Below are 26,314 nucleotides of genomic sequence, written 5' to 3'. Positions count from 1 at the left end.
AAAGCTGGGGAAAGCGAGCCAGGAGAGTTGGGAAATGGCTTTAGCACAAATATGCATGTCGGCACATTCTTGCATAGAATTGCACTTAAATGCAGAAAATGGCACACAGGGTTAGCATAGTATTGAGGTTGAGGGAAAACGGGAGAGGGAAAACCGAGAAAATGCGGCCATAGCTGGACAAGGGCTCGTTGGGCACTTATAGGGACGTCATGAAAATCAGGAAACAGGATATATTAAGTTTGAGGAATGGCCGAAGCCTGGACACACTAGTGATGTTGCTGTTGTCGCAACAATAAAATAGCCGCAGCAGCAACTCAAGTAGAAGAAGGGCCGTAAAACTGCCCCCCTTTGCCGCCTGCGACACTTTTTATGGCCACACATAAAACAGCAGCAGCAACAGCAGAAACAGCAGCAGCAACAACAGCAGCAGCAGCAGCAACATGGAGCTGCAACAGCAGCAACTTTTTCAATTGCCTGCCACAATTTCTATTAGTGTAAATATGCAAAGTACATGAAGACATGAGGCTCAACTTCCGCTGAGCTTGGCAATATAAAATGCAAAATGTAACAATGTTGCTGCTGTACTATAGATGTTTCCACTGCTGTTTCCACTGCTGCTGCTGCTATTGGCATTTGGTGCTACAATTGCTGGCCATATTTAAAAATCTCATTTCCAAACGCTTTTCACATTCACACTTCATTAAAGTGCGCAAAAGAGAGGGTCAGTGCGAAAAGGAAAGAGATGGCGAGTGCGAGAGTGAAAAGAAATTTAAAGCAGACGCCATTAAATGAATGGAGCGACGTTTGAAAACAGAGAAGAAACATTAGTGAAGCAAATTGCAACGAGCAGGAAAGCAATGCGAAAACTTCGCAGAATGGTAAAGGAAAAAGGGAGGTGGAAATGCTAATGACTTAATATCCACCATCTAGTATAGATATTCCTTTGAGACTCAAATGACGGCAGCGTGTTAATTGGAAATGTTTCCCAACCCAATGCCACTCGAAACTCGGATTAAATAATTTTATGATTTGCTCAATTAAACGCTCCTTTCGGCCCTTTATCAAAGCAATTAAATTCTATTAGTCACAAGTTTCTATGTGGTCTAAAAGCCGTCAGTTGTGCAATTTATGACGAGTTTCCACAAATTAATTAGCTATAAAAATATATCCTTAGATAAAAACGTATTTGCTTTGCAGATTAAAGAGGATTTTTTGCGTAAATGTGGGAAAATAAGCTAGCGTTAAGCAAAAATATAAATCAAATAACTTTCATTAACTGAATGTAATAAAATGACAATCAAATAGCTACTATTTTTTTTAGCATAAATTCATTTTCAAACAAATCAAAAATCAATAGAAACATTTTTGTTTTGTTTCTTTGATGATGAATAAAATGCTTTTCCATCTGATTTTAAAGCGAATTGCTGTGAATAAACACTCTTTTCTACCATCGACTTAATGGAAGGGAAAACTTTTTCCCAGCCTGCACTGAACTACTTAAAATATTACAATTTTCATTCAGATTCCATTCGGAAGTCAGAGTTCGGACATCGGACATCGGGGCGCACTTTTTTCCTATCACAGACGAATATGAAATATTAATAGTCCGGCGAGTTCAGGCCATGGTCATGACTCAAAGTTGGCCGCGTTGGCGTTGCGGCATTAGAAATGCAAATTTCACCGTCGAGCGGCCAGACTCTATCACTTTAATGCCTTTCACTGCGATTTGGCCCGTCTGGCGACCCACTCTCCATCTACATTTTTCCCTCTTTAATATATTTTTTTTTTTTTGTACACCGGTGAATGCAACACGTGCGCCATAAATCATCTCGGATGGTCGGAATATTGGGTGGGTGGGTTTTGGTTTGGCTCTAAGCGCCCGTAGCGAACCAATTTCAAAAATCAAATCAAAAATAGTTTGCAAACTTCCAAGTGCTTTAACTCCCGGCAAACAATGCAACAAATTGCAGTCAGCGCAGGAGGAACTTTGTAATTGTCTTGCGGAGACACGTGGGCGCCATTGCCACGACCATGTCACCTTTATGACGCTGTTGCTCCTCCTCCCCAATGCCGCTCCTCTGGGCTTTTGGCCACAATAGACAGCCACGAGCGAAGTGAATGCCATGGTGGTGGTCTGGTGGTGTCTTTGGGCTCTTAGGACGTGTTAGCATTGTCTGAATGCATTGCTGGAATACTTGGGTATTGCAAGAAACTCTATTTTCTTCTGTTTCAAGAAGGCTTCTATGTGGAGGGCGGGAGAATCTTAATTTATTAATTTCCTTAATTATAGGAAAATTCAACTCGGTAAATGAGGGATATACCATGCTTGCAAAGCCTTGAAACACACTATTATAAACTATAACCCTCATTTATTCTCCTATTCATAAACGCTAAAATTTGAATACCATTCTTTTTCAAAAGTAATTAATACATTTGTTTAATAAGTACCGAACTTCTATCAAATTATTCGCTGCAGTTGCCCCATATAGGCGAGTGAATAACCCTGATACCCACTCAGTTCACTTTAGTTCAGTTCAACTCAACCGAACTCAACTCGATTCCCTGATGGACAGAAGTTTTTCTCCACCGTCGAAATTTAATTGAATGAAAACTTTTTGTCTGTCTATGGAGCTCTGTGTTTCCCCGCCAGCTTAACCCCTGTGTGCCGGCTGTTAATTTGCTTTGAATGAAGTCGAACATGTGTGCCACGCCCCCCCCCCCCCCCCCTCCCCATCTCTCTCTACCTGGCGTAAGGGTACTGCATATGTGAATGCGAATAGTTCGCCGGCATATCGCCGTGCGTCGCTGCCATTTGTGGGTGCAAATGTCACGTCTACTTGGCCTGCTAGTCGTTTCCGTTGTAGTTGGAACTGTCGTTTTGTTTGCCGCTCAACTACGTGCTGTGGGTGGTTCAGGGTGGTGCTGTTCACTGGGTGGTTCAGTGGGTTACGTTCAGTGGGTGGTTCAGTGGGTTACGTTCAGTGGGTGGCTCGGTGGGTGGGCGGCAGAGCGTGTGCCGTTGACAGGGCGACTGTGTCAAAGGGCCTGACTGCGGCTCCGTCTGATGCTTGATTATGGTGTTAACCCCTGCGTGAACTTGCGCCAGGTGTGACCCCTTATCCTCTAATTCTGCACTCCCCTATTCCACCACCTCTATTCGCATTCAAATGTCAGCATTTCAATTGGCTCTCGCACAACCCCCTGGCCAAAACAGTTTTCATGCTTGTTAGGGAATTTGTATAATGCATAAAGTGTCGCCGCCAACTTTGCGTATACGTAATGTGCAATGTGGCAAACTCCGTAGACCGTGCCGTGATGATGAGCAATTAGCAAACAATGCCAGCATTTTCATTTTCACTCAAAAGCAAACAGAGTCCAGTGAGTGAGTGTATAAATGACAGACAGGCAGATAGTTAAAATGCTAGACAGCGAATAGGAGTCGCTTACACTTGGCAATAGATATGTCATTTCTAAATAATACACAGAAAAAGGAACTGTGGCATTTCTACATATTAATATGTGACTATTTTAGATGCTAGCTACGGCAACAACTTATATCGTATGTAGATTTCTGCATTTAAAATCCTTTGAAATAGTTTTTAAATTATAAAAACTTTACTTTTCTCTTTGTTATAAAAGTTGGTTAAATAATGAAACTTGGCCGAAAAGTGCTGGCCCTGGCAATAGTCCGAACTGCTAGCTCATAATTAAAAGTCAACTGTTTTATGGCATGACGGGATTCCAGAAGCGAAGTACTCACCAGTGGGAAAAATGCTGACAGGACTCGCAGTGACATGCGGCGACCCATCCGCTGGCAGTGATAATTTGGCAGAGGACTCGCTGCTGTCAAATATTTGGGGTCCTGGCAGAACATCTTCATAATGCAAACTATCCGGTTTTATGAACGGCGTAGCTGCCTCGCCGGAAGTTGTAAAGTTATGCTCATCATCAACGTCAGCCGCAAACAGCGTTGCCTCCTGCTGATCCGTTGATGTTGCTGCTGTTGCCGGTGATGTTGTTGCTGCTGCTGTTGCTGCTGCTGTTGCTGCTGCTGCTGCTGTGGTTCCTATTGTTGCTGTTGCTGTTGCTGCTGCACAATTTCGCTTGCGATTGTAGTATTCGTAGTTTGTTTTCGTTGCTGCAGCACCGCTGCTGGCATCGCTGTCATCAGTTGTCGCCGCTGTCGCAGTGGTGGCTATGATTTTATCCTCGACCATAAATTGCACTTTTTTGCGTGAACCCGGCGTGATTGCTGCTCCGGCTGCTCCAGCTGCTCCGGCTGCTGTCGCTGCGATGGCGACATTGGGTGTAGGTGTTGAAGTCGCCATGGGCGTGCTGGAGGGCGTGGGCGTGGCAGCTGTACCCGTTGGCGTCGGTATATAGAACTGTGACTTGCCCGCGGGCGTTACCAATCCAGAATTGTCAGCCGGATGAAGTGGCAAAGGAGTCATTCCCACTCCAGGCAACTCGAGTGTCGTGGGGCGCTTCAGTATGGACTTGATGGCTGGCGAAGTGGGCGTTACAGTGAGCACTGTATATGCTGTATCATTGTCCTTCTCTATTTTCTCCACTTTGGCTGGCGTCACAGCCTTGGGCTTCACTGCCGTTGCTGCAGTTGCTGCAGTTACTGCAGTTACTGCAGCTGCAGGAGGTGATGTTGCTGCTGCGGGCATTTCCGCTGGCTCATCCGCTTTTTTATTGCGCGGCGGTCGTCGTGGTCCATTAGACGGCGTCGACTCTCCTCCAGAAACCATAATAATTCGCTCATAGCTGTCACCTGGATCGGAGCTGTCGCCGGACTTATCGCCCAGGCTAATACGCTGGCCAGCTATGGCCGCCACATTGCCGCTGTAGAACTTGCTGGTGGTGCCCTTGGTCTTCCGCTCACCCAGCTCGTCGTCGTTTAGCTGGGCATCGGCCACATCAAAGTGGTCGTTGGGCTTCCTTAGGTTGCTCTGCAGCTTGCCGTTTTCGCTTGAGATCAGGTCATAGGGATTGACATGGCAGCGAAGTATGGATCGCCGGTTGGTAGCCCTTGTGGCTAGGCCGCTGCTCTGGAGCAGCGATTCATTATCCTCCATGAGCCAGCAGTCCGTGGGATCGGGAACTGCTGCTGGAGCTGCCACCCCAGGAGATTTCTGGTTGGGCGCCGGTGGGGGTGGTGCCCTGGTGCGAGTGCGACCCCTTGTCTGATTTGCCACCGTTTCGCTGCGACTACGTGACTTGCTGTCCGCGTCCTTGGAGCTTGGCTCCGGCGACAGGAGTCGCGTGCGTCGCATCAGGTCATAGGGATCCTTCTGCGGATCCAGAATGGAGGGACGTGATTTCTTCGTCGCACTCACCACACGCATGGTGGCCGCCAAGGGGCGACGCGAGTTGCTCGAACCGCTGACAGCCGGCAGACGCACTGTGCCGCCGGTGGTGCCACCAATGGTGGCCAGGGGCAGTCGCGACCCCTTGCACTTCTTGCACACACTCGCCTTCTTCACGTCACGTTTCGTGCCATTCAGATACTCGGCACAGGAGCAGATCACCACGGCCAGAGCGGTTGTGCCCGGCACTCCCTCCGTTGCCGCGAAAATGGCAGCAGCATGTGGATGATATCCGTAGGATGGGCGAGCCGGGATGCCACGCACCGTTCCATAGATCCATGGCTCTGCGTACTTCATCGAGCGTGAGAGGGCGCTGGGCAGGAACTCGGCGGCGGGAACCGGCGGCAGTTGGTAGGCGGTCACCATCTGGTGATGGCCATGGTGGGCCAAGTGTTGTTGCTGTTTCTGCTGCTGTTGTTGGAGCTGCTGCTGGTGCTGCTGCAGTTGCTGGTGTTGCTGCTGCATGTGCAGCTGCAGCTGCTGCATGGCCTGCATGCCGCTGACGGCGGCTAGAGAAGCGTTCTTGTCCACGCTGTCAGCGCTGCCGAGGGTCTTGAGCCGCTGACTCCACGATTTCTTAGACTTGTCGTACATGAGCTGTAGAAAAATAGAAGATTTAAATATATTAATATATTTTATATATGTATAAGTAAGTAACAGAGTAGGAAATCAAGTCAACAAATAGTTGGAATCCATATTGTAAGTAAATACTGATTTTAATAATATACAAACCGAACTACATTAAAACATATTTTGGTAATGCTCTTATCATGTTAGTAAGTATCAAAATGGTCCACAAATAGTTGGAAACCATATTGTAATAATAGTATATATAAATATGTATTTACAAACCGAACTACATTAAAACATATTTTGGTAATGCTCTTATCATGTTAGTAATTATCAATCATGTTTTACGGTAATTATTAATTATTATTAGGTATGAAAAGTATGTTAGAATTAAAAGGTATTTAAAACCAGACCCATATGATAACCATTTTTAGACTGCATTTTAAAGTGGCAAAGTGCGAACGAACCTTTTTGTCCTTGTTGCTAGTGCGCTCATAATACCCAATTTAAATTAATGGCTCCGATGCACTCTGTCCTTTGTTGCTCATCAGCTGAAAACCGCCTGCTGCCTGGAATAGAGGAGATAAAAAGTGAAAAAATGGAAAAAATTATTAAAGCGCAACGCGTCCAGCGGGAAATCCGTTTAGAAAAGTTTTATTATTGAAAAAGTTTAAAATGCGATTATGTGAAGGGTGCGGGGAGGGCGAAGAGAGTTCGGTTTTATCTAATGTTTGTGTTTTGCTTTCGAGTTTGCTAATGAAAAGAGGTCCTAAAAAATAGTCCAGGATTAGGCAGAAAATTGATCCGCAAAATAAAAAAAAAGGTATTCCTTGTTTACCTTAATTAATTTCGCCCAAAAGTGATTAAATATTTTCAGCTGTGCCTTTTGCAGCTCAAATCGCATCCATGCTCGAAACTCAATTTGTGCCACACAAGTCCCTAGCAATTTCTCACAATTCTCATTCGCTCATTCCCAACTCTTTGGCTGCCAAATCAAATAAACCAGTCAAAAGAATATAAACCGCATTCAAGGCACTGCTGCCACTTTCCTTGCCTGATTTTTTTCTGGTTTTTGGGAAAGTTCTTTTCAGGCTGCTTTCACTGGAGATTGGCCAAAAAAAAAGTGAGAGAGAGAAAGAGAGTTAGAGTTGGTAGCACCTACACACTGGCTGAAAAGCGGACAACTTTGTTTTCATTTCGCCGGCAGTGAATTTTTGTCATCATCGTGACCACTTTTCACAATCAGTGGGACTGGACCAGAATCTTTGCCAGCTTTCATGTTGCTTTCTTGCTGCGATTGCTGCGACTGCTGCGCTTTCTGCTGCCAGTTTCGTGATGTTGCTGCATTTTGCTGCCTCTTGCCGCATCCTGCAAGTGGATATTAATCAAAATGCGGGCCAAAACTCCCACGCGAGAGGTGCTGTTTTGGCCCAGTTCGGACCTGGGTTAGTAGACTCCTGTGGCACCGGGGCTTAGTCTTGGCCAGACTTTCTTATTGTTGTTCTGCCACAACAACAGCAAGTTGCTGATTTTTATGTTTTTTCATTTCTTATTTCGGTGTCTTGGCCTGCAAACACGTCCGCGTGCGCCGTTGAAAAATGTTGATAAATGTTGACAATTTTTCCGGCAACCACTCGTGATAAATCTAATTTTTCTCTGGCCCTGGCCCGGCCAGTGCCTTCAACTTTCAGTTAGTTGCATTGTTGTCACCAGCAGTTGTTGTTCGTGTTGCTCATGTTGTTCGCTGTGTTGCCTGTTGTTCCGTTGTGACTGTTGCTCTCTAGCAGTTTTGATTACACGGCTGCCCTTGTGTAGGTGTGAAATAAAATTAAAAACGTGTCATTTTTTGCTTTATCGCCATCGCCTGACGCGGTGGCGCCCAAGTCCACTGGGTAAAGTATGAGCAGAGCATGACCCCTGACCCCTGACCCCGACTGCAACTAAGTAACGATGTAGCTACATGAACGGGAACAACAGCGACATGGACTGTGGGTGTGGGTGAAATTTAAGCCACTTTTGTAGGTTTGGCTTATGTTTAACTGATGGTTTCAGGTTGAGGTTTGAAAAGGTAAACATAAGGTGAGTTTGACTCCCAGCTAACTTTCATTCTACGCAGGGAGAGACATACTTTGCAATAAATGTATGCCTTTACAGATAGATATAGTCTAAAAATCTTTAAATTATTTTCCTATAGAAGGAGGTCTAAGAAGACTTTTACATTGATTTTTTGTCAAACCATTTTTTCACGTGTGATTATCATGACATACCAATGTAGCATAATAAAGAGTCCCTATTTATTATTCTCTGATTTTACTTTCATCATTTCTTCTCTTTTAAAGTATATTTTCTTTGTTCTATTGATTCCTCAACCATTCGATTGTTTTCCGAAAGTCTTTCACTTTTGTCAGCGACTTTCCCACCTGGCGCATTCATTCATTTTTCACTTGGCATAATCAGCGAATCAGAGGGAGGAATTTGCATTTAAGCGGATTTAAGCTGTAATTAAGCACTATGATTGTCTCTAGCTGGCTGACTGGCTTTGGCTCTAATCCGTTTCCTTTCCTTTCCAGCTTCATAATTTTTCACGCTCAATTGGCCACGACTGTTGGGCGAATCGTTTCGTCCACGTTTTTTTTTTTTACCCGCCGCATTTGCGCCAAATGCAATTTGTCATTATAAATTTACGTCAGTTTAGGCAAAGGCAAAGGCAAAGGATCGAGGAGGGGGAAAGAGAACGGTTTTAGGACGACAGACGCAGCCAAGTTGCACAGAAGTTTGCTTCCGTGCGAACTCTTGGCGAAAAAGGAACTACTGCATTTTTCAATATATTTCCAAGTTGACTCTCTATCTCCCTGCACAAAAGTTTTTCCCCCATTCTTTTCTTTTCGATTTTGTTATTGGTCGATTTTGCTTTGGTAGGTGGTTGGTTAGGTGTCGGATTCGCCCACTTGGGTGGCAAACTTGGCCATGCCGCAGATTGATGGTCATATGAAAAAGTAGTTAACGCCCAATCGAAACTGCAGCCAAAGTCGGGCTAATTAAGTGACTGAGGGTTAAAGTTTAATATAAATTCCAGTAATCATTTGCCCATTTGCAGCTGCACGAACATTTAAAATGCAATTACGGTGCAGATGCGCAGCAGCAACAGCAGCAGAGACACAAAGGCGAAATAAAGGAGCTCAGATGAGCTCTGGGAATACACCGGAGGGTTCCATTGATGTGGGCATATGCTGCCCGTTGGATTGGGATCATGCCATAAGCGGATTAGCGGACAGCGGACAGCGGACAGCGGACACTGGACTGTAGACTCTGGACTTTGGACTGCATCCAGACTGGTGGACATTCAGCAAACTCCGGTTTCTCAGGTAACGGGCAGACACATCAAGCATACGCTCCGTTGTGCAGCTCTAAATTAACAATTTCATTTAGCTGTTTGCCAGCAACTTAATTTATTCAAGTGATGACGTTCCCGGCGCCACCGTTTGCTGTCAGCTCGAAAAATTGGCCAAGAAAATGGTTGCGGGAGGTGGAGCAGCAGTTGCCGTCATGGTGGAAATGTGCAGCACAACCAGACGACGACGACATAATCACCGCTTTGGAGCGCCAAATTTACGCGTTGCAAACGCTCAGCTAAGCTCGGCTCAGGCTAAGTAACATAAAATAAAAGTGGTGGAGTGGTCTGGTCCTCGAAAGGAATCAGGAAGCGTGGAGGGTACAGGCTTGAAGCGCTGAGAAAAATAACTCGGCAGCTAAGTAATTTTAAGTTTAAATCAATATGTTTAATTTTATTAAAATAATCCTGAATCACTGCGCAAAAATAGCTGAATCATGAACACATATTCGGACCAATATTTCGAATGTTCTGATCAAAATACTTATATTTATAGTCGCAAAAAACAGAAAATCGATTTTTGGCCAATATTCAAAAATCATCATCAAAAATTACAAAAAAAATGTGAAAAAATTTGATTTTTTTTTGAAAACACAGTTCGATTGGAAATTTAATTACGAACTCAGCGAGGTATGGCATTCCATATTTGGACCACTATTTCGAATGCTGTGATAAAAATACTGATAATTATTTACGCAAAAGAAAAACAGAAAAACTATTTTCGCCAAAATGTCAATATTTACGATTGGTATTTTCGGTATAATTTGTCTGAAAATGGTGAGAAAGCGAAAATAATTACAGTTTTTTACTCCTAATTACCAATACTAACCAACCAAATCACTTTTTGACCGACTGTGTTAAAATAATTTTTGGCCATTTTTTCGCATTTTTTGGAAGGGGTACCATCATCAAAAATTGCAAAAAAAGTGAAAAAAATAGAATTTTTTTTGAAAACACAGTTCGATTGGAAATTTAATTACGAACTCAACGAGGTATGACATTCCATATTTGGACCAATATTTTAAATGGTCTGATAAAAATACTGATATTTATAGTCGCAAAAAACAGAAAAGCGATTTTCCGCAAAATTTCAATATGTATATGTATGAATTACTCATTGAAATCTATTTTTGGATGTTGCATTAGGAATGGATTAATGAATGGATGATACATATTTATATATTTTTTGTACATATTTAAACATATTTTTCTAAGTGCACAGCCAGCAGCATTTTCGCTTGGCAAGCGTTGTAGTGGAAGCAGCAGCTTCATCCTGCCCAGGAGATGGCGGCATCAGGAACAGGAGCTCCGGCATCAGCTGCCTTAAGTCCTCTCTGAAGGCGACGTGTGCAACTTTGAAGCTGCTTCCTGCTCCTGTTCCTACTCTGCCACAGGCGGTTGCCAAAAGAACCAGACGGATGCGAAGCCCAGAAGGAGATGAAGATGAAGTGGCTGACGGCAGATGGAAGACGGAATACGGAATACGGAAGACGGCTGACTGGCAGCGTCTGAGTCGGCACTCTATTTATATTGAATTAAATTTATTGAAAAACCTAATGAGGTATCTTTCCTGCCATCACTCGCAGCCTCGTTTCAGTTTCGGTCACATAGTGCAGCGCCAAAATAGTCGGCAGATTTATGCTTAGACAAATTAATTTATGCAAGCAGACAGTTAAGTAAATTACGACAGGCATAAATTGCAAAGCCGAAATGGGAACGGCAATGGCAACTTTCGGGGCATTAAAGTAATTTACTAAAATGTACACATGCCTGCCTTTGCGGGGGCAGATGACGACAACAAACTAATTGAATTTGCTACTTAGTGAAATGTGAAATGTTAACAACTTTTGTGGTACATTTGCTTGTAGAGTGTAGAGTACGAGTAGTGTAGGCAGTTTCGGGCTGCAGGCGGTGTGGCCCAACTTTTGCCAGCCAACTTTCTTCGCCTTAAAGTGCAGTGGCAGTGGCCATTAAATTTGCGCAATTAACCAGACGCAAGCGGAGACTGTGTGTCTGTCTGGCTGGCTGGCTGGCTGGGCCGGAGTTGCTTAACTTTGCTAAACTAATTAAAATGCATATTCTGCTGCAACTTGCACAGCAACATAAATGCGAAAACTTTCGCTCGGTCGCCAAGTAACAGGCAACAAGCAACCAGCAACAATGCAACATGCCAGTGCAAATGGGATAGGTAAACAAATGGCAGCCAGCCTAACTCGTCCAGGATTCACTATCCTCCTTCCTGTCGCCTGTCTTCGTCCTGTCTTCGTCCTGCCTTCGTCCTCCATCCACATGCAGGCGCTGCAAAAGGACGACACGTTGATGACAGTTTTGTCCAAGGCCCCTGCAATTTGTATAACATGCTGGGCAGTTCCTGCCAACTCCACACCATACTACTGCTGCTAGAGCATTTTGCTAAAGCAAAACTTTTTGTAAACTCATTAGGGCAGTTGGCCAAGCAGGCAGCCAAGCGACTGCGCTAACCAAACGGGTCAAAGCCGAGCCCAACTAGCCCACCACCAACGAAGGCAACTTTTTGAAAGAAAACAGCCATCTAGTGACAGCAAAATACACCGCCAAAAAGTGTTTAACGTTCACAAAATTTCATTAATAAGTTTAGCTTATATAAACATACTACATTGCTGAGGCTAAATCACGTTTATCGGAGGTGAAAAGTTATAGACCAAAGCTATATTTTGATTATAGCTTTTTTGCGGTGTAACAAATGAGCCCGGCCAGTGGAAAAAACATGGGATAGGGACAGTTGTTGCCTTGTTGCTCGTTCAGTAATAGGAACAGGAGCAGGACCAAAACCAGGACCAGGATCCTTACAGGACACCGAAATAAACAAAAGGCAAAGAAGGGGCCAAGATAAACAGGCAACTTCTTATGCAGGTACGGCTTACTGTCGCTTTTCATACGGCTAAACATGCCCGACGGTGCAGTTAAAATTTTATTTATGGCATTAACTCGAGACAAGGGCGTTTCCTTGGCGATTGGGCCGCACAAAGAAAAGTGGGCGGGGCTCACACCCGTGGGCAGCTCGTAATAAACATAATGAAAATGATGCACATAATGAAGCGCACTAATCGACTGCCATCGCTTTAAGTATTTATGCCTTACAAGATGGCAATTGATTTAAATTTCAACGGGATGTTGCTGCAATTAAACATGTGGCTATGTGCATATATGCACGTAAAAAACATATTTTATAGAAATGAACATATGGGAAAGTGCGCCTTTTGGCTCGCCAAATTGATTGTGTGGAAAATTTAATGTGCATGCGACATTTTTCATAGCCTACTTTGGAGTGTTTGCAAATTGCATTGCCCACAGACTGCATAATTGCGAGCATATGTAAAACAACACCACGTGTTGTGCATGTGTGCGTGTGTGTGTGTGCGTGTGTACTTTAATTGTTAACACTCACATTCACTTTGGGCTGAGGTTTCTGTTTGAACATCGCGCGACTCATTTCAATAATAAAATTGACTTGCTGGCCGCATTATGTGCGCCATTTATTTATTACGGACTAGCGGGGTTCGGTCGGCATTTATTAATATTATTTGAGCGAAAATAATGATGTTGGTGTTCAGTTAAGTGTAAAGCACTTTGTTAATATTATTTTCCAATTAAAAAAATGCCGCTGCTGCCCCAAAAAGTATCCAATCATTCACTGCATATTTTCGTGCCCAGCTTAAAAATTGCCTTCGCCAATCGATGATGGCATTCGAGTTTAATGCACCCCGAAGGGCTCATAAATTGCAAAAGACTTGAGGTCAAGAGATAACGCCCAAGAGCTGAGATGATTTGTCTTGACACGTGTCAATGTGTTGCACAGAGAACTCAATTAGTGGCTGCCGCAAATTGGCCTCACTTGATAGTCACATTGAGGTTGCCTCTGTCCACATCCAAGTCGTTGTCTAAACTTGAGTAGGTGGCAACAGCAGTTCAGACAGTTAGGTTATTGCCAAAAATATTATTTACAAGTGCGGTCCAAAAACAGTTCACAGATAGGTCAAAATATTATGATAGACGCTTTAAAAGTCATAATTTAAAATGAATGAATGCATTTGTAAGCTTCGATAATTGACACCGTCAGAGTTTATTTCATTATATTTTAATCAAATTATTATGAACGCTGTGCTTTTCTTAATTATCTTCATTCCGCTTACATAGGTTATTAAATTAATTAATCAATAATGTTATTAGTGCACATTAAAGCCCCACTAATTAGATATAGTGTTCTCGGAATTGTAGTTTCTTGTATGTCCAATAAATTAGATCCCATATCAATTAATGCGTTTCTATGTTATGATACGTTATGTTTTATTCGTTTCTAGTTTATGAGTATTTATTGATATGTTTTTTAAACAATACAATTTTATAAATTAATGCAGTCCGCCACTTAAACTAATGAGATTTCCAAAAGGGTTAGGATAATAGAGAATAACTTTGAGCTATGCTTAAATCATAGCTGGCAAATATTCTTTCCTCCGAAGATCCTCTGTAAATTGATTACTATCACAATTCCGTGCTCTCCATTTTGGGATTGGCATTCTTGATACCCAGGCTTCTCAGCTTGCGGAGTCGCTGAATCTGGTGACGCAGTTTGTGCCGGAAGACGATCTGATGGTTAACAGTCTTCAATTCGTCGACGCTGCATCCTTTCAAATTCCGAACCGTTTTGGCCAGCAGTGTGTCGGTGATGAAGTACTTGGCCTTGGACAACCTCATGTACTCCACATTTTTCTGAGAAAGTTGCTGGCGGTACAGATACAGATGATATCCCACATTGGGCGTCCTAAGTGGCTGCTGCTGTTGAGGGGCGGAATTTGCAGCAGATTTGCTGTCGCATTCGTTGATGAGTTTCTGGTAACGTGGCATTTTTGTTCGATTTGTGCGAATGGATAAAAACTGAAAACACAAAGTCCGGTGCGGATTTCCTTAGCAAGTTGATAGCACTTCGTTGCTGCTTCTGTTGCAGATTTTCCAGGTGCTGAATAATGATATCCGATGTTGCTTGTCCAACGTTGGCAGAACGATTGATGTCCTTTCAACAGCCACACTAGTTTTTATACATTCCAGCTAGTCACATCCTGCTGCCGGTGTATACCTGCACTTTCAGAGTCCCGACATTTTTTTTTTTTTAAATCCTTGACCATCGACAAAAAGTTACCTGCGCTTTACCTGCACTTTTGACTTATGCCCCTTTTCGGCTGGCGTAATAAAAAACAATTCATTCTTAATCTGCTGGCCGTCGTAAAGTTTTAGTATTTTGCAAACACTTTCATTCTTAATCCGTTTCACTAATCCGCTCACGCGGCTGCCGCCCGGGCAATTTACAACAAAAAATATATCTCAACTGGCGCGTATAAAAAGATTAAGTGACATTACACAACGTATTTTCCCAAGCAGCTGAAAAATTTGCATGCCTCTGCCGGATGAACAAGCATTTTCCTGCCACGGAAAAAGGGTGAATTGCAGCGCAGGATGCTAGGGATAACTGCTAAACAGGATTAGCGACCGGCGGCAGCTGCGACGCCGTTAAGAATTTATTAATGATCTCTAAGAAATACGGCAGCCGATATGCATAATGACAGCCATAACTAAGAAAAATTGCTCACTAATTATTTTAATAAAATGTCTTACAAATTATATGCTGACTTAACTCTAAATACAAATATTTTTCTTTATCCAAAATTGAATTCAATTCCTTCTTTGGTAATCGCATTAAGCGATATAAAAGTGTAATATGTAAATGACACCCATAAGCTAATACTTCCCTATCTATTACCACCCTATAAATAACAAATTCAACCCTGCCACATTTTGCATTATTTGTGTAGAGAGAATGACTTTGGAAGTTCAAGTTTCATAACTGCATTGTCAGTGCAAAGTGCACTCAGGAGAAAATGGAATGGAAAAATGTCGCCTGGATTTGAGGGAAATTTTTTCATATTTTTACATTTCTTGCCCCTGCATAAAGCATCATGTCAAATTCCTGATCGAATAACACAAAGTTCAAGCTACTTTTCCGCTCTAAAATAAATACGTGGCAACAAAAATAAAAGTAATCTGTTGAGACAGCTATGGAGTGAGGCAAAAAAATCGAGGACGCGGTATGAAAGTGATAGACCTCTGGCAAAATTATGGCCAACTTTTGCTACTTTTTTTATTTTTTCTTAAAATGTAACGAGACGAAACGAAAGTTTTCCAAGTTGAATGTTGAAATAAGCAATTTTCGCGTTCAACTATAGAACATATATACAAGGGGCGTGTGCCAGACTAGACGAGTAGGACTGTTGGAGAAAAATAAAAAAAAAAAAGATTGAAAAGTAATTGCATTCAAGAGCTTGTAGTTAAAAATTTATGGTCATAGTGCCCAAGAATCTGGGAAAAAAGGGCACAGCGAATGAAAAAATGAAGCTGATGCTAGTGTCTTTGTTATTTCTGTTGCTTTTGCTATGCTTTGCTGCTGCTGGGAAATATTGAAAATGTAATTCCAACTGTTGTCTGCCCTCCGATGGTAATTGCAAAGACCGGCAGCTCGAACGGCGGTATTACCAACGGAACAGCGAAAGCAGCAGTTCGAAATAAAAGTAAGTTAAATTGAAAATGAAATGCAATCAGCCTGTGCTCTTTGGCGTACTTCCTTGGCCCCCAGATACTGTATCTAAGCTTGTATCTCCATCTTTATCCGCTGGATGCATCTCCATTTCGCAGCTGCATTATTAACGCAAGGTGTGAACGTTTTAGCCATGTAATAGACACGGAAACATTCACTGTTTTTTTCTTAGAGATTAAAAAGATGACGAGAGCTAAAGTTAAATTAGATTTTTGTTTTTTAAGAATGAAATAATTTATTCGGTTTTACAATCAGATAATCCTTGAGTATTAATCAACAGAAAAATGCATTTGCAATATTTTGTTGTTTATAAAACTTGGTATTAGATATATGCATCTAAATATATATTGATTTTTCCTTTTAGTAAGATGTTTTATTAAGATGTTTAAAAATAAATTAAAAGCAAATATGTATAAAATATCCTCAAGAACTGTTTACCATTTTACTTCAAATATAGTTTAGCACTCTGATTTTGCAGTGCACTTTGCAGGCCATTTTTGCCCAATTTATGATGGGCAAACACTCAATGCCCACTTTCTGGCCTCGTTTAATGGCTTATTTTCCAGGGATATTTGTACAAATTTTCCTCTCCATCTGGCTGCACATACCCAATGCACAAGTGCGCACTGTGTAGCTCCGGATTTTGGCCAAGTCGTATGCTTAGCAGAGTGCACAATGAAATTGAAACATATTAGGTTGAGCTTCTGGTCCGCAGAGCGACAGGCAGGTAGTATTGCCGATGAGTTTGCCCAACAGCAAATTGAATTGAATGCAGAAGTGCTTAAAGCCTTGCTCAATTTGACAGGATTTCACCCAGATATATGGTGTCACAACACTGGGAGACACAAATGGAGCACTCTCGACACTTATCGCCCAATCAAAACGTCATAAATCAAGCGACGGGTCTGCGCGTTTGATTTGACAGTGACGGCGAGTGAAGTGCCAGCCAGCTAAGCGTTAATTTGCGGGTCTCTACTACACTGGTATTCGGTTTTAGGTATAAATCACATCAAATGACAATTAAAGCGCCATTCAAAGTCAAATGCTAAATTCGAATGCAGGGCACATGCGAAAAATGCAGCTGCATTCGCAGATGCGGATTAAAAATTGGAACGCGAACTGGAACTGGCGCTGTGGATGGGGTTTTGTGGTGGCAATTAATTAAGGCAAACCTCAGTGACATCGCTCAAAAGTATGCAACACACGAACCGCAAAGGCAATGAAATATTGCAATCACTAAAAGAATGAAAAGCCACCGAGAAGGCAAAAGGGTAGACGGGAAAGGAAAAAGGGCCAGGCAGGCACTTGGTGAGTCGCAAAATCCGGAGACGCTTGCAGCTCTCTAGGTTTGCCATCTCGAACTGTGGCTTCTTCTCTTCGCAGTCGTCGTCTCGGTTGGCTGGCTGACGCCCGCTTGCCAAAATTAGTTTCTGTGTCAAAAGTTTGAAATGAGCAAGCTCCTCTGGGCCTTCGATGCACAGCGAAAAATCATGTATTCTTTTGTGTATCTAAATTCTTTGGGAGTTGGGTTTTCGCCACATAACTGTAGATCTGCTTAACACAGTTCATCTTCATATCAACACTTAAGCGAATTTATATGTTTTTGTGTGATGTTTGTTCAATAATTAAATTTATATTTTCGTTTTGATTAAACCAAAGCCAAATTGAGCCTTTTAATTGAGCAACTACCACTAGTACGTTATAAACCAAAACATTGATAAAGCAAACATTAATACAAACAGAAAATATTTGCAGCTGATGTCCAGTTTCTTCGCGTGCCAGCATCACCCAGTAAAAACTAACCAACGGAAGCCAGAGGAAAAACTACTTGGCAAAGGGTGAGAGGACAAAGTTTGCGCTGCGCTGATGTAGTTAAGAATTGGCAGCAAATGCTGCTTAATTTCAAAAGAAACTTTACGTATTTGTCATGCGGCGCACATTCATTGCGGTGTTCATTTCAGGCAGTGCCAAAATAAAATGGTCAAAAAAAAAAGAAGGTAAAGAAAATCCCTGGCCAAAACCTCAGACGTTGACAAACGTTGCCATGGTCGCTCGACAAGACGACGATGGCGATGACGATGACGACGATGCTTCTGCATTGGACACTCGTTTAATAATTCATCAGAATCATAATCAGAATCGAAATCGTGCTCGAAGAAGTGCCAATGCCAGAAGTGTGGGTCGGCGGAATATTCGCGTTAATTTGCGGTCGCCGAGTAGCAAATGCGGTCACCATCTTCGCACTCTTCCAAAAGGCACTTGTGCGCCTCATTTCCTGTGGCCGAATGCCATTTGACTTGCAGTTTCCGTTTCCGTTTCAATGACGCTTTGATTGGCCTTGCGGTATCCGCTCCACCCCCCTTTTCACTCCCCTCCCGCCGCACAAAAGTGCTCGACTCTCAAGCGATAATTATTTGTGTGGGCAACGAGTTTAGTTTCTTCGCTGACCGCATCGCAAACTTTCGAGGTTGCCACGCACTTCAGATGCGCGTTTCCTTTGGTCAAGAGAAGTGAAGTTAATGGTCAAAGAGTGATGCTAATCGCTGGCCACCAACGCTGACTTCAATTAGGATTAATTTAAGGAAAGCCAAGGCAGTTGGCCATTTCAAACAGTTCACACTGTATTAGAAAGAACTCATATAGATTTTTCCAACAAGTGGAAAGTTTTTAATCCTAAATGTTAACTTGTTCATAGCGAACTAAAATCAAACAACAAAACTCAGTAGAAGGCCGTCAAAATAGTGCGCTGATCTATTGATCCAATTCGCCTGTCGAACGGAAGGGGTAAACAGATATTTGCACTGTAAATCCAAATCTGTTTGAGTGCGGCACACAAAATAGCCAAAATAAACGAAAGCGTCTCTCAAAAGCGCAAATACAATAAAACTGATTAAATTTGACTCGATGAGCAAATACGATGCAAATACGTGCGGAATATTGAGATACTCGCACCTTATCTCACCTGTTCAATCTCGGTGTCTTGGTCGTTTTTCAATGGTTTTTCTTTTACTGTTGCCGTTGCCCTTTTTCTGTTTATCTGCAAGTATACATAAATAAATTGTTATCTTATTAGTGCGCTGAGTGCTTTGCAGTCTCTATATAAATATATATGGGATTCATGTGATAATTGAATTTTCGGCTTCGACAGCGGCATCGCAATTGCACAATTGCAATCTTTACGTTTAATTTAGCCGCTGAAAGTTGCGCACAATTAAGCAGCGATGCAAGGCCTGAATTTATTTAATTTTATTTCGCATCTATTTGTATTCGTGGCTGTATTTGCATTGGGCGCTCAGCAGATAAACAAACACGCTTCGTGCCTATCGCATCGGATGGGGAAATTCCGGACTACACCCATATGTACACCCATATATACCGCTGGATTCGCGGTGGAGAAGTGGAAAACTTCATTATCATAGTAGTACGAATATAGTGTAGTTTTTGGATGCAAGTGCGGGTGCGTGGGCGCTGATTTCTTTTGGCCATAAACATTTCCGGGCCGAGGTGGGATGCAGTCGTGTGTGAAAATGATTTTAAAATTGGCGCTGAATTGTGCAAATGCAAAGACAATCAAAAGGCTATGGGCGTTGCGCTGATTATAATGGCGGAAACAAAGCAAACGCAAAGCGAGCAAAGGGGCCTTTTGGTAAAGTGAAATTTTGACAGCCTTTAATTGTGCACCGATGCGAGCAATGTTGCCGAATATAAACATATATATGTATATATATATTTATATGTACATATCAAGCAGACACATCCATATATTTAACTGAATTTGGCCCTTTTGCACCGGCACTCAATTATCAAAACGCATCACGCGTCATGGCCAGGCCCAAATGATAAGCGGCAGGTGAAAGGAAAAAGGGTGGGCGAAGGTAGGGGGCGTGGCTGCAGGTGGCCAACTGTCAGCTTAACGCCTCAACGAGCAAAGTGAAGGCAAAATTGCATTTGCCTTGGAGGCCGCCGCAATTACCGCGGCATCATTTCTATCCAACTTGATGATATTTCAACTTGACTTGGATTGGTCGCAGCTTAACCCTAGTTTGTTGTTTCGGTCTCAAAGGGTGCAATTTATTTAAATTTATAAACATAGTTAAATAAATGGGCAATTATTAAACTAAGTAGCCTGGGTATTTGAAGGAGACTAGCATACCATTACATATTTTTCAGGAAATATAAATATTTTGAAAAACAAAATAAAGTAAGTTAGATGCTAGATTAAATGTATTTTAGCTTTTTACAAGTTTATTAAAAATGTTGAAAATATTTGACCTCCTTTGCGCAATTATAGGGTTAAAGGCGGCTTGGCTAAAGACCCAAGTTTACGACTGTTCCGTGCGAATCATCATTAATAGACCAAGGTGAGAGTTTTCTAGCGCGGCTGACGCTCCTTGCCTAATGGCGAAATGGCAACGATGGCAAGATGGCTAAATAAGTGCGCACTTTTAGCTGAGAAAACGGCGAGGAGCGCAGTCATCATCAGTTGTGAAAATTGTTGGGCCCAAGGCCTCACAGCTATTTATAACGCTTTTCACTCGCACACACTCTACACTCACACACACACACACACACACGAATTAATTAAAAACTGTTGAGCTTTTGGCTGGCGTATCGGGGGCATTATGCAAATGCGCCGCACTGTACCACATCCTCTGCCTTTCAATTGCACTGCACACGTTTAACGAAGCATAAATCTTTCTGATAAGCTACAATCAAACGCAATCAAACTAAATTCAATTTAATGGCAAAAGTTGAGGGGCTTAGAAAACAGGAACTGCAAACTAAAGAGCGCCGATCCAAGTCAGAAATCTGGCTGCAAGTCGAGTGAAATCAGCTGGAAGGGAGCAGCGGGATCAGCCAGCCGGTGACTAAATACAATTTACAAGCTCTCCAGCTCGGACTCAATCTGCATCCCAATCTCAGCCTGCCTTTCGCTCCAAGGTGGCCAAATATTGGCCGAAACTGATTAGATACGCCAGGTGAAGTCGAAACTGCAGCCGGATATAAGATGCGGATTAAGTGAAGGATATAATCGCAAATTATAATCTCTGCCTTTGGAAGTTTGCATAGCTTTAAAGTATATGGTTTTCAGCTTATTTAAATTACATCGCTTAAGATATTGCTTAATATTTATTTTTAGTTTTTACACATAATATTCCAAAAACTCGCGTGAATCTAAACTTTTTCTTCGCCTAGAGCCATTCAAGGTTGCTGCATAATCGTGTCCTTTCAGCGCGGCTTATAAATATTTATAGACACGTCGGGACCCCATGTATGCTGGGTTACCTTATGTGAGGATTTCTATTTTCCCCACCATTTTCCGTTTTTTAGGAGCCGCAAAGTGAGCTTCAGCGAGTGGGAGATGCGTGGAAAGCGAGCGAACAGCGCGATGGCGGAAACTGCAACGACGCTTGTTGCAGTTTGCAGTTTGCAGTTCGCAGTTCAACTGAAACCCTCCGATTTTCCCTCAAAGACCCAGCGATTTCCTCCCCCACTTTGCTGGCAATTCAAGCGTTGCGAAAACGTTTCTGCCCCGGCAGCCGTAGCCTCTGCTTTTTGCCCTCTGTCTGTCTAGTCTACGAGTATCTCCCGCCATCACTTCAGTGCACTCTTGGCCCATTTTCCCGGCCCCGGTTTGGTCCCCATCCCGATTTTATTGGCATCGAAGGCTCGTCGACAGGCAGCGACCGCAGAACTGAGCCCCTAATATGCACTTGGCAAAATAATAGCTCAACAACTCTGCATTACAAACATATGTATCTGTTGGAATCTTTTCCCAAGTCGTAATAAGTAAATAAAGTGTAAGTAAAACTTCTGAAATACATGTTTTATTCCACCTATTTTTTATTATAAACTTCATTCTCAGCTGTGGTATTTTTTCGCAGTGCTTTGGATTTTTTAAGCTGCCTGGTGAATGCCGTTCGCCTTTGCCGTTGCCTTCGACTTGCACACAACTCGCCGCATCTCTGTTAGACTGTGTTTGAGTGAGTGTTTGCTTAACATTGTTTGATATTTGGTTCGGCGTTTGTGAGCGCTTTTCCGCCCCTTTTTTCCCCAGTTTTTCCCACCCATTCCCACCGATTTGTACCCCCCCATCTTCTCCGGCAGCCTCTTGGCTTCTGTTCATTTCTTGACTTGGATGTTTATCTTCAATGATTTGCGATTTTCCGGCAATTTACGCAAAAATATGTGACGAAATTTCAGCACTCCAGCCCAGCTCCTCCTTGTGACTACTGAACTGCAACAGTTTCGTGCTTTTTTTTTTTTATTTCATTTTAAAATATCTATCTTTCCCGGCGACCCGCTTACAAGCTTTATGCGTTGCGCGCGTGATATCAGAGTCCCAAAAATTTGCTGAGGAAATTAGCGTGCAAAAATGTTGATGGCAAATATTTGCGATTGGGATGGGGGACTTGGGGATTGGGGACTTGGAGGGAAAACACAACTCCCACGCTCCTCCATTTGCTTAACGAATTTCGTAGATTGGCATTCGGCTGCAGTTAATTGAATTCGAAAGGTGAAAGGAAAACAGTCGGGGACGGATTGAAGCTGGGATTGGTGGTATGGCATCGAATCATATCGGTTCGGTTCGGCTTGGATCGAATGGGATGAGATCAGAGCGGATGGAAGTTGGCGATAACAATGAAATACTTCGTTGGCTGATTTATCGACCTGGAACAGCCATCGATTGGCGGCCGAAAAAGGGCCGAGATTTGATTAGCAAACAGTAAAGTGTACAATTTTTTGAATGCGGAACAGGAAAAGGTGAGAGTAAATTATATTGCAAGGGACTCAATTGAATTCGGCGTGAATCACATAAAATATATTTCACTTAAGGTGCAAGACAAATGAATTGAACGAATTTTATTGCTTCCGCATTTTACCTTTCAGTTGCTTTTCAGTTTATTTGCTAACCAAAATATTTGCCTTTTAAGTCACAGTCACAGGAATGCTTGGCAAATATACACAAAAAATTGAACAAATAAAATGTACACTTAATGCCTTTGGGATAAGCCCACAGCTCGCAGCAGCCACATCATCATCATTATAATCATCTTTATACCAGAGATAATCGTCGCCATTGTCGGCAGTGTAACGATCATGTGCTGATTTGATAATTAAAAGCAAACACTAAGCGACATCGTGACAACACAAGTAAACCTGCACAAATACTAAACGCACCATAAAACTCTCGCAAAAAAGGGAAGAAAAACAAAGGCGAGCAATTTACTTAAATGCCTGCAGGACTGCCTGCCTCGAAGGAAAGAGCCCCTGCTGACCAATATAGCCAGAGTTTACTACTTCTCCCACTCCTCCGGCACTTCGCGAAATAGTAGTTAAACTAGCTAACCAGATTGGGTTACAACCGCACATGCTATATAAGTTATAGTATTCAGATATACTCAATAAAGTTCATTACACTTTAAGGTGTGGATTTTGTGAAAACTTCATTTGGTACACCTCATATTTGCAAAGTGTAGTTAATCGCCCCCAAGTTACTCCACTAACTCCAGCCAGCCACTATAGCTGTCTAGTGGGTAAGAGTGGCAGTCAGGGACTGTCTCAGTGGCAGTGTCTAACTGTGGCAGCGATAACAACTTTCGTGCGTGGCCAAAAGATTGCGAGGCGGGGGGGTGGATTGAGTGACAGATACATACATACATATATATGTTGAAGGGGGTATAGCAGAGCAGACTTGGCCCCCTGCTCCCCTCCCCACACCACAAATCTCCCCACGAGACTTTCAGGAATGGAACACGTTTCATTTCGTGGCGACAAGGTTTTTGCTCCGTTGATGAACTCGCTGCTCCGCTCCACCGCTTGGCCCCCCCTCTCCGGAATCGTCGCCCCCCCTTCCTCATCATCACCTCGCTGCCGCCGGCGGCCAACGCATTTTTCATTAACACGCCGGCGAAAAGTAGTTGATCCGCTTTTGGCCGTTACACTTACATCTGTGGTGTATATGCGATACATCTTATGGTATCTGTATCTGACAAGCGCAAACCCAAAAACCAGACCTTGTGCCACTTTACGATGCGGGTAAGCCGGAGAATATACGATATACCTATGTACATATATCTTTATGTAGATATACATATATATATATTGAGGCAACTGGCAAATTGATTAACGCTAATCGACGCCATTTTCTTGCAAGTAGCGGTCACTGAGCGTTACCTGAGCTGGCTTAAATGCTGTCTTTATATATTTGTATTTTCTTTTTATATATTTTTGGTAACAACTTTTTCGTACATTGGCTTGAAAAAAAGCTGGATTATTTCGTTGGCCTTAGATGGTGGGAAGGGGGGTGGGCGAAACGCGAAGAGATTTCGGGGAGCGGTCGAGCAACTGTAAATTGCAGCGGCGACAACTCACAAAAATCTCGTTTGCCTAATAGCCGAGTTCAAGTTGAACGGCTCAATTTCTCAATCTATCAGTCGCCGTCGAATCAGCGTCATCATCGATTTTTTAATTAAGAGTCACATAAATTGAAAAATACCCGAATTGACAGACATTTCAACAACAGTAACAATGCAGCCAGACCAAAAATAGCTGGCTAACTCTGTGGGGAACCCTCATAAAGTACTGCAACTTATGGTCCAGAGAAAACTGGTTTGTAATCCCAAAAGAACGAATTTCTTTTAAACAAAAAAAAGGGAAACAATCTGTGTAATTAATCAAATGATCTTGGCTTTCGTTTAAATATTCCAGATATTCCCGTTCGCCGTTTATTTAGAATCTAACTTGGATCTATGTTGCGTACTTTGGTAGTCGGAAAAAACGCCCATTAAACGACAAACCAAATCCCACATAAAGGCAGAATAAATCTCTCATTCCTCACTTAAATTCACATAAATGTTTTTCGGCTACCGAAACACTTAAAGTCACTCATCCCAAAGTGAGAACATTTAAAAGTCCGAATCGCCCGAAAGAAAATATAGTATAAAATGAGGCAAAGTTCATGAACTCAAGAAGGCGAAGAATTTCTCACACAGCCATGGCAACGGCGTCAATTACATGGCAATGGATGGAGATGAAAACGGGCAGATGGAGCTGAATCTGGAGTTGGAGCTGGAGCTGCTGGTGGAGTTGAAGCTGAAGGTGGAGGTGGAGTTGGAGATCCGAGATGGCCACGGCTACTTAGGAGAACCAGGCAGAACCAGGGAGCAGCAGCTTAACTTTTAACCGCACAGAAGTCGACATCAATGCGCCACGGCCACTTGAGTTGGTTACGGCCAAGCCAAGTAATTAAAACGAGTCGAGAAAAATCAGCCCAAAAAGAAAATGGGAATGGCAATAGCAATGGGCTGGGAATCGCTGAGGGAAAATGGGAGCGGGAATGGGAATGGGAAATGCTGCGCCACGTAACTGAAACTTCAGAGTCAAAGCGGCGCTCGGACATTGCTCATTTCGTCGTTTCGTAATTAATTAGTCTTAAAAGTTAAATAGCCCAAATGATTTTGGACAGGCTACAAAGGCGCTGGCTAATAGAAAACGTTGCCAGGAATGTGGCGGGAAAGCGTATGCTGGCTGGCTGGCAGCGAAAAAGAAGGAAGATCCCAGCTGAGAATTTTCAGTCCAGCTCGGTTGGGTTCGGCTTAGTTCAGCAAATGAAGATAAGATACGTCTTTGACAGGGGCGCGACAGCAGGGGGATGGGGGCAATGACAGGGCAGTGCATATTTGTGTAAATTTAGTTATATACACAGAGAGAATAAAAACATATAACTTTTAATAAAATACAAAGTTGAATATTTTTAATACGTTTAAAATAAGCTTACTCCTTGGCCATTTATGTTCAAAGTTAAAAAAGGAGATTATACCTTCAAATTTACTTAGAATGGAATGCTAACCTTCTGAGAGTATGAAAGTCATGAAGTATTGCCTGACCTATTTTTCGCAGTGCATGTAGGGATTGTGGCCATAGGAGAGCCAGTTGGATGCTGTCAGTTTGTGTACGCATTGAATTGCAGGAAGAATTTATCTAACGCCGGCAGCAAATGGTGGAAATGTTGGGAATGAAATGGTGAGCTGGCGAGCGTGTGTTCGAGTATCTGGCGGATACGTGTGAATGCTGCAGCTCCGCCCGTTTCTGCCATATTGATTGAGACAGAATTTATTGGCCAAGCTAGTGCCCTGGCTTCAACTTGTATAAATGTGTGTGTGTGTGTGTGTGTGTGTGCGTGCGTTGTGGCTTTTTGACATTAAAAACTTGTGCGTTGTTGTTGACTTGGCATGAACATAAAGTGCTGGCTTAAAGCAATTGCATATAGTACCTATATATCCTATATATGGTCTATGACGATTTTGTATTTGTATATTCAAGTGCTGGTTTTGCTCGTTAGCAGAGCTCTTG

At 42.7% G+C, this 26,314-nt stretch overlaps 3 protein-coding genes across 3 annotated transcripts in view; 1 reads left to right on the top strand and 2 right to left on the bottom strand.

Annotated features, from left to right (window-relative positions):
- LOC120448051 overlaps positions 1-26,314 on the bottom strand; it is a 105,672-nt gene that overhangs the window by 25,760 nt on the left and 53,598 nt on the right. Inside the window, exons 4-6 of the mRNA XM_039629800.2 lie at positions 18,921-18,995; positions 6,410-6,511; positions 3,761-5,969 (exon numbers count right to left, since the gene is read on the bottom strand). Of these exons, the coding sequence (XP_039485734.1) occupies positions 3,761-5,966 (2,206 nt within the window). The 5' untranslated portion in view covers positions 5,967-5,969; positions 6,410-6,511; positions 18,921-18,995. The remainder of the gene's footprint in view (positions 1-3,760; positions 5,970-6,409; positions 6,512-18,920; positions 18,996-26,314) is intronic.
- Positions 13,736-14,360, bottom strand: LOC120448053. Its single transcript, XM_039629802.1, has one exon. The coding sequence runs from the start codon at positions 14,215-14,217 to the stop codon at positions 13,855-13,857; it is 363 nt and encodes a 120-aa protein (XP_039485736.1). The 5' UTR covers positions 14,218-14,360; the 3' UTR covers positions 13,736-13,854.
- On the top strand, positions 24,434-25,590 carry LOC120448056. The gene is made up of 2 exons (XM_039629805.1): positions 24,434-24,571; positions 24,671-25,590. Exon 2 carries the CDS (start codon positions 24,977-24,979, stop codon positions 25,142-25,144), a length of 168 nt encoding a protein of 55 aa, XP_039485739.1. The 5' UTR covers positions 24,434-24,571; positions 24,671-24,976; the 3' UTR covers positions 25,145-25,590.

Source organism: Drosophila santomea, chromosome 3L (genome assembly GCF_016746245.2).
Source record: "Drosophila santomea strain STO CAGO 1482 chromosome 3L, Prin_Dsan_1.1, whole genome shotgun sequence".
NCBI classification, from domain to species: Eukaryota; Metazoa; Arthropoda; class Insecta; order Diptera; family Drosophilidae; genus Drosophila; species Drosophila santomea.
The sequence above is the reverse complement of the archived record's forward strand: the minus strand, read 5'-3'. Positions and strand labels throughout refer to the sequence as shown.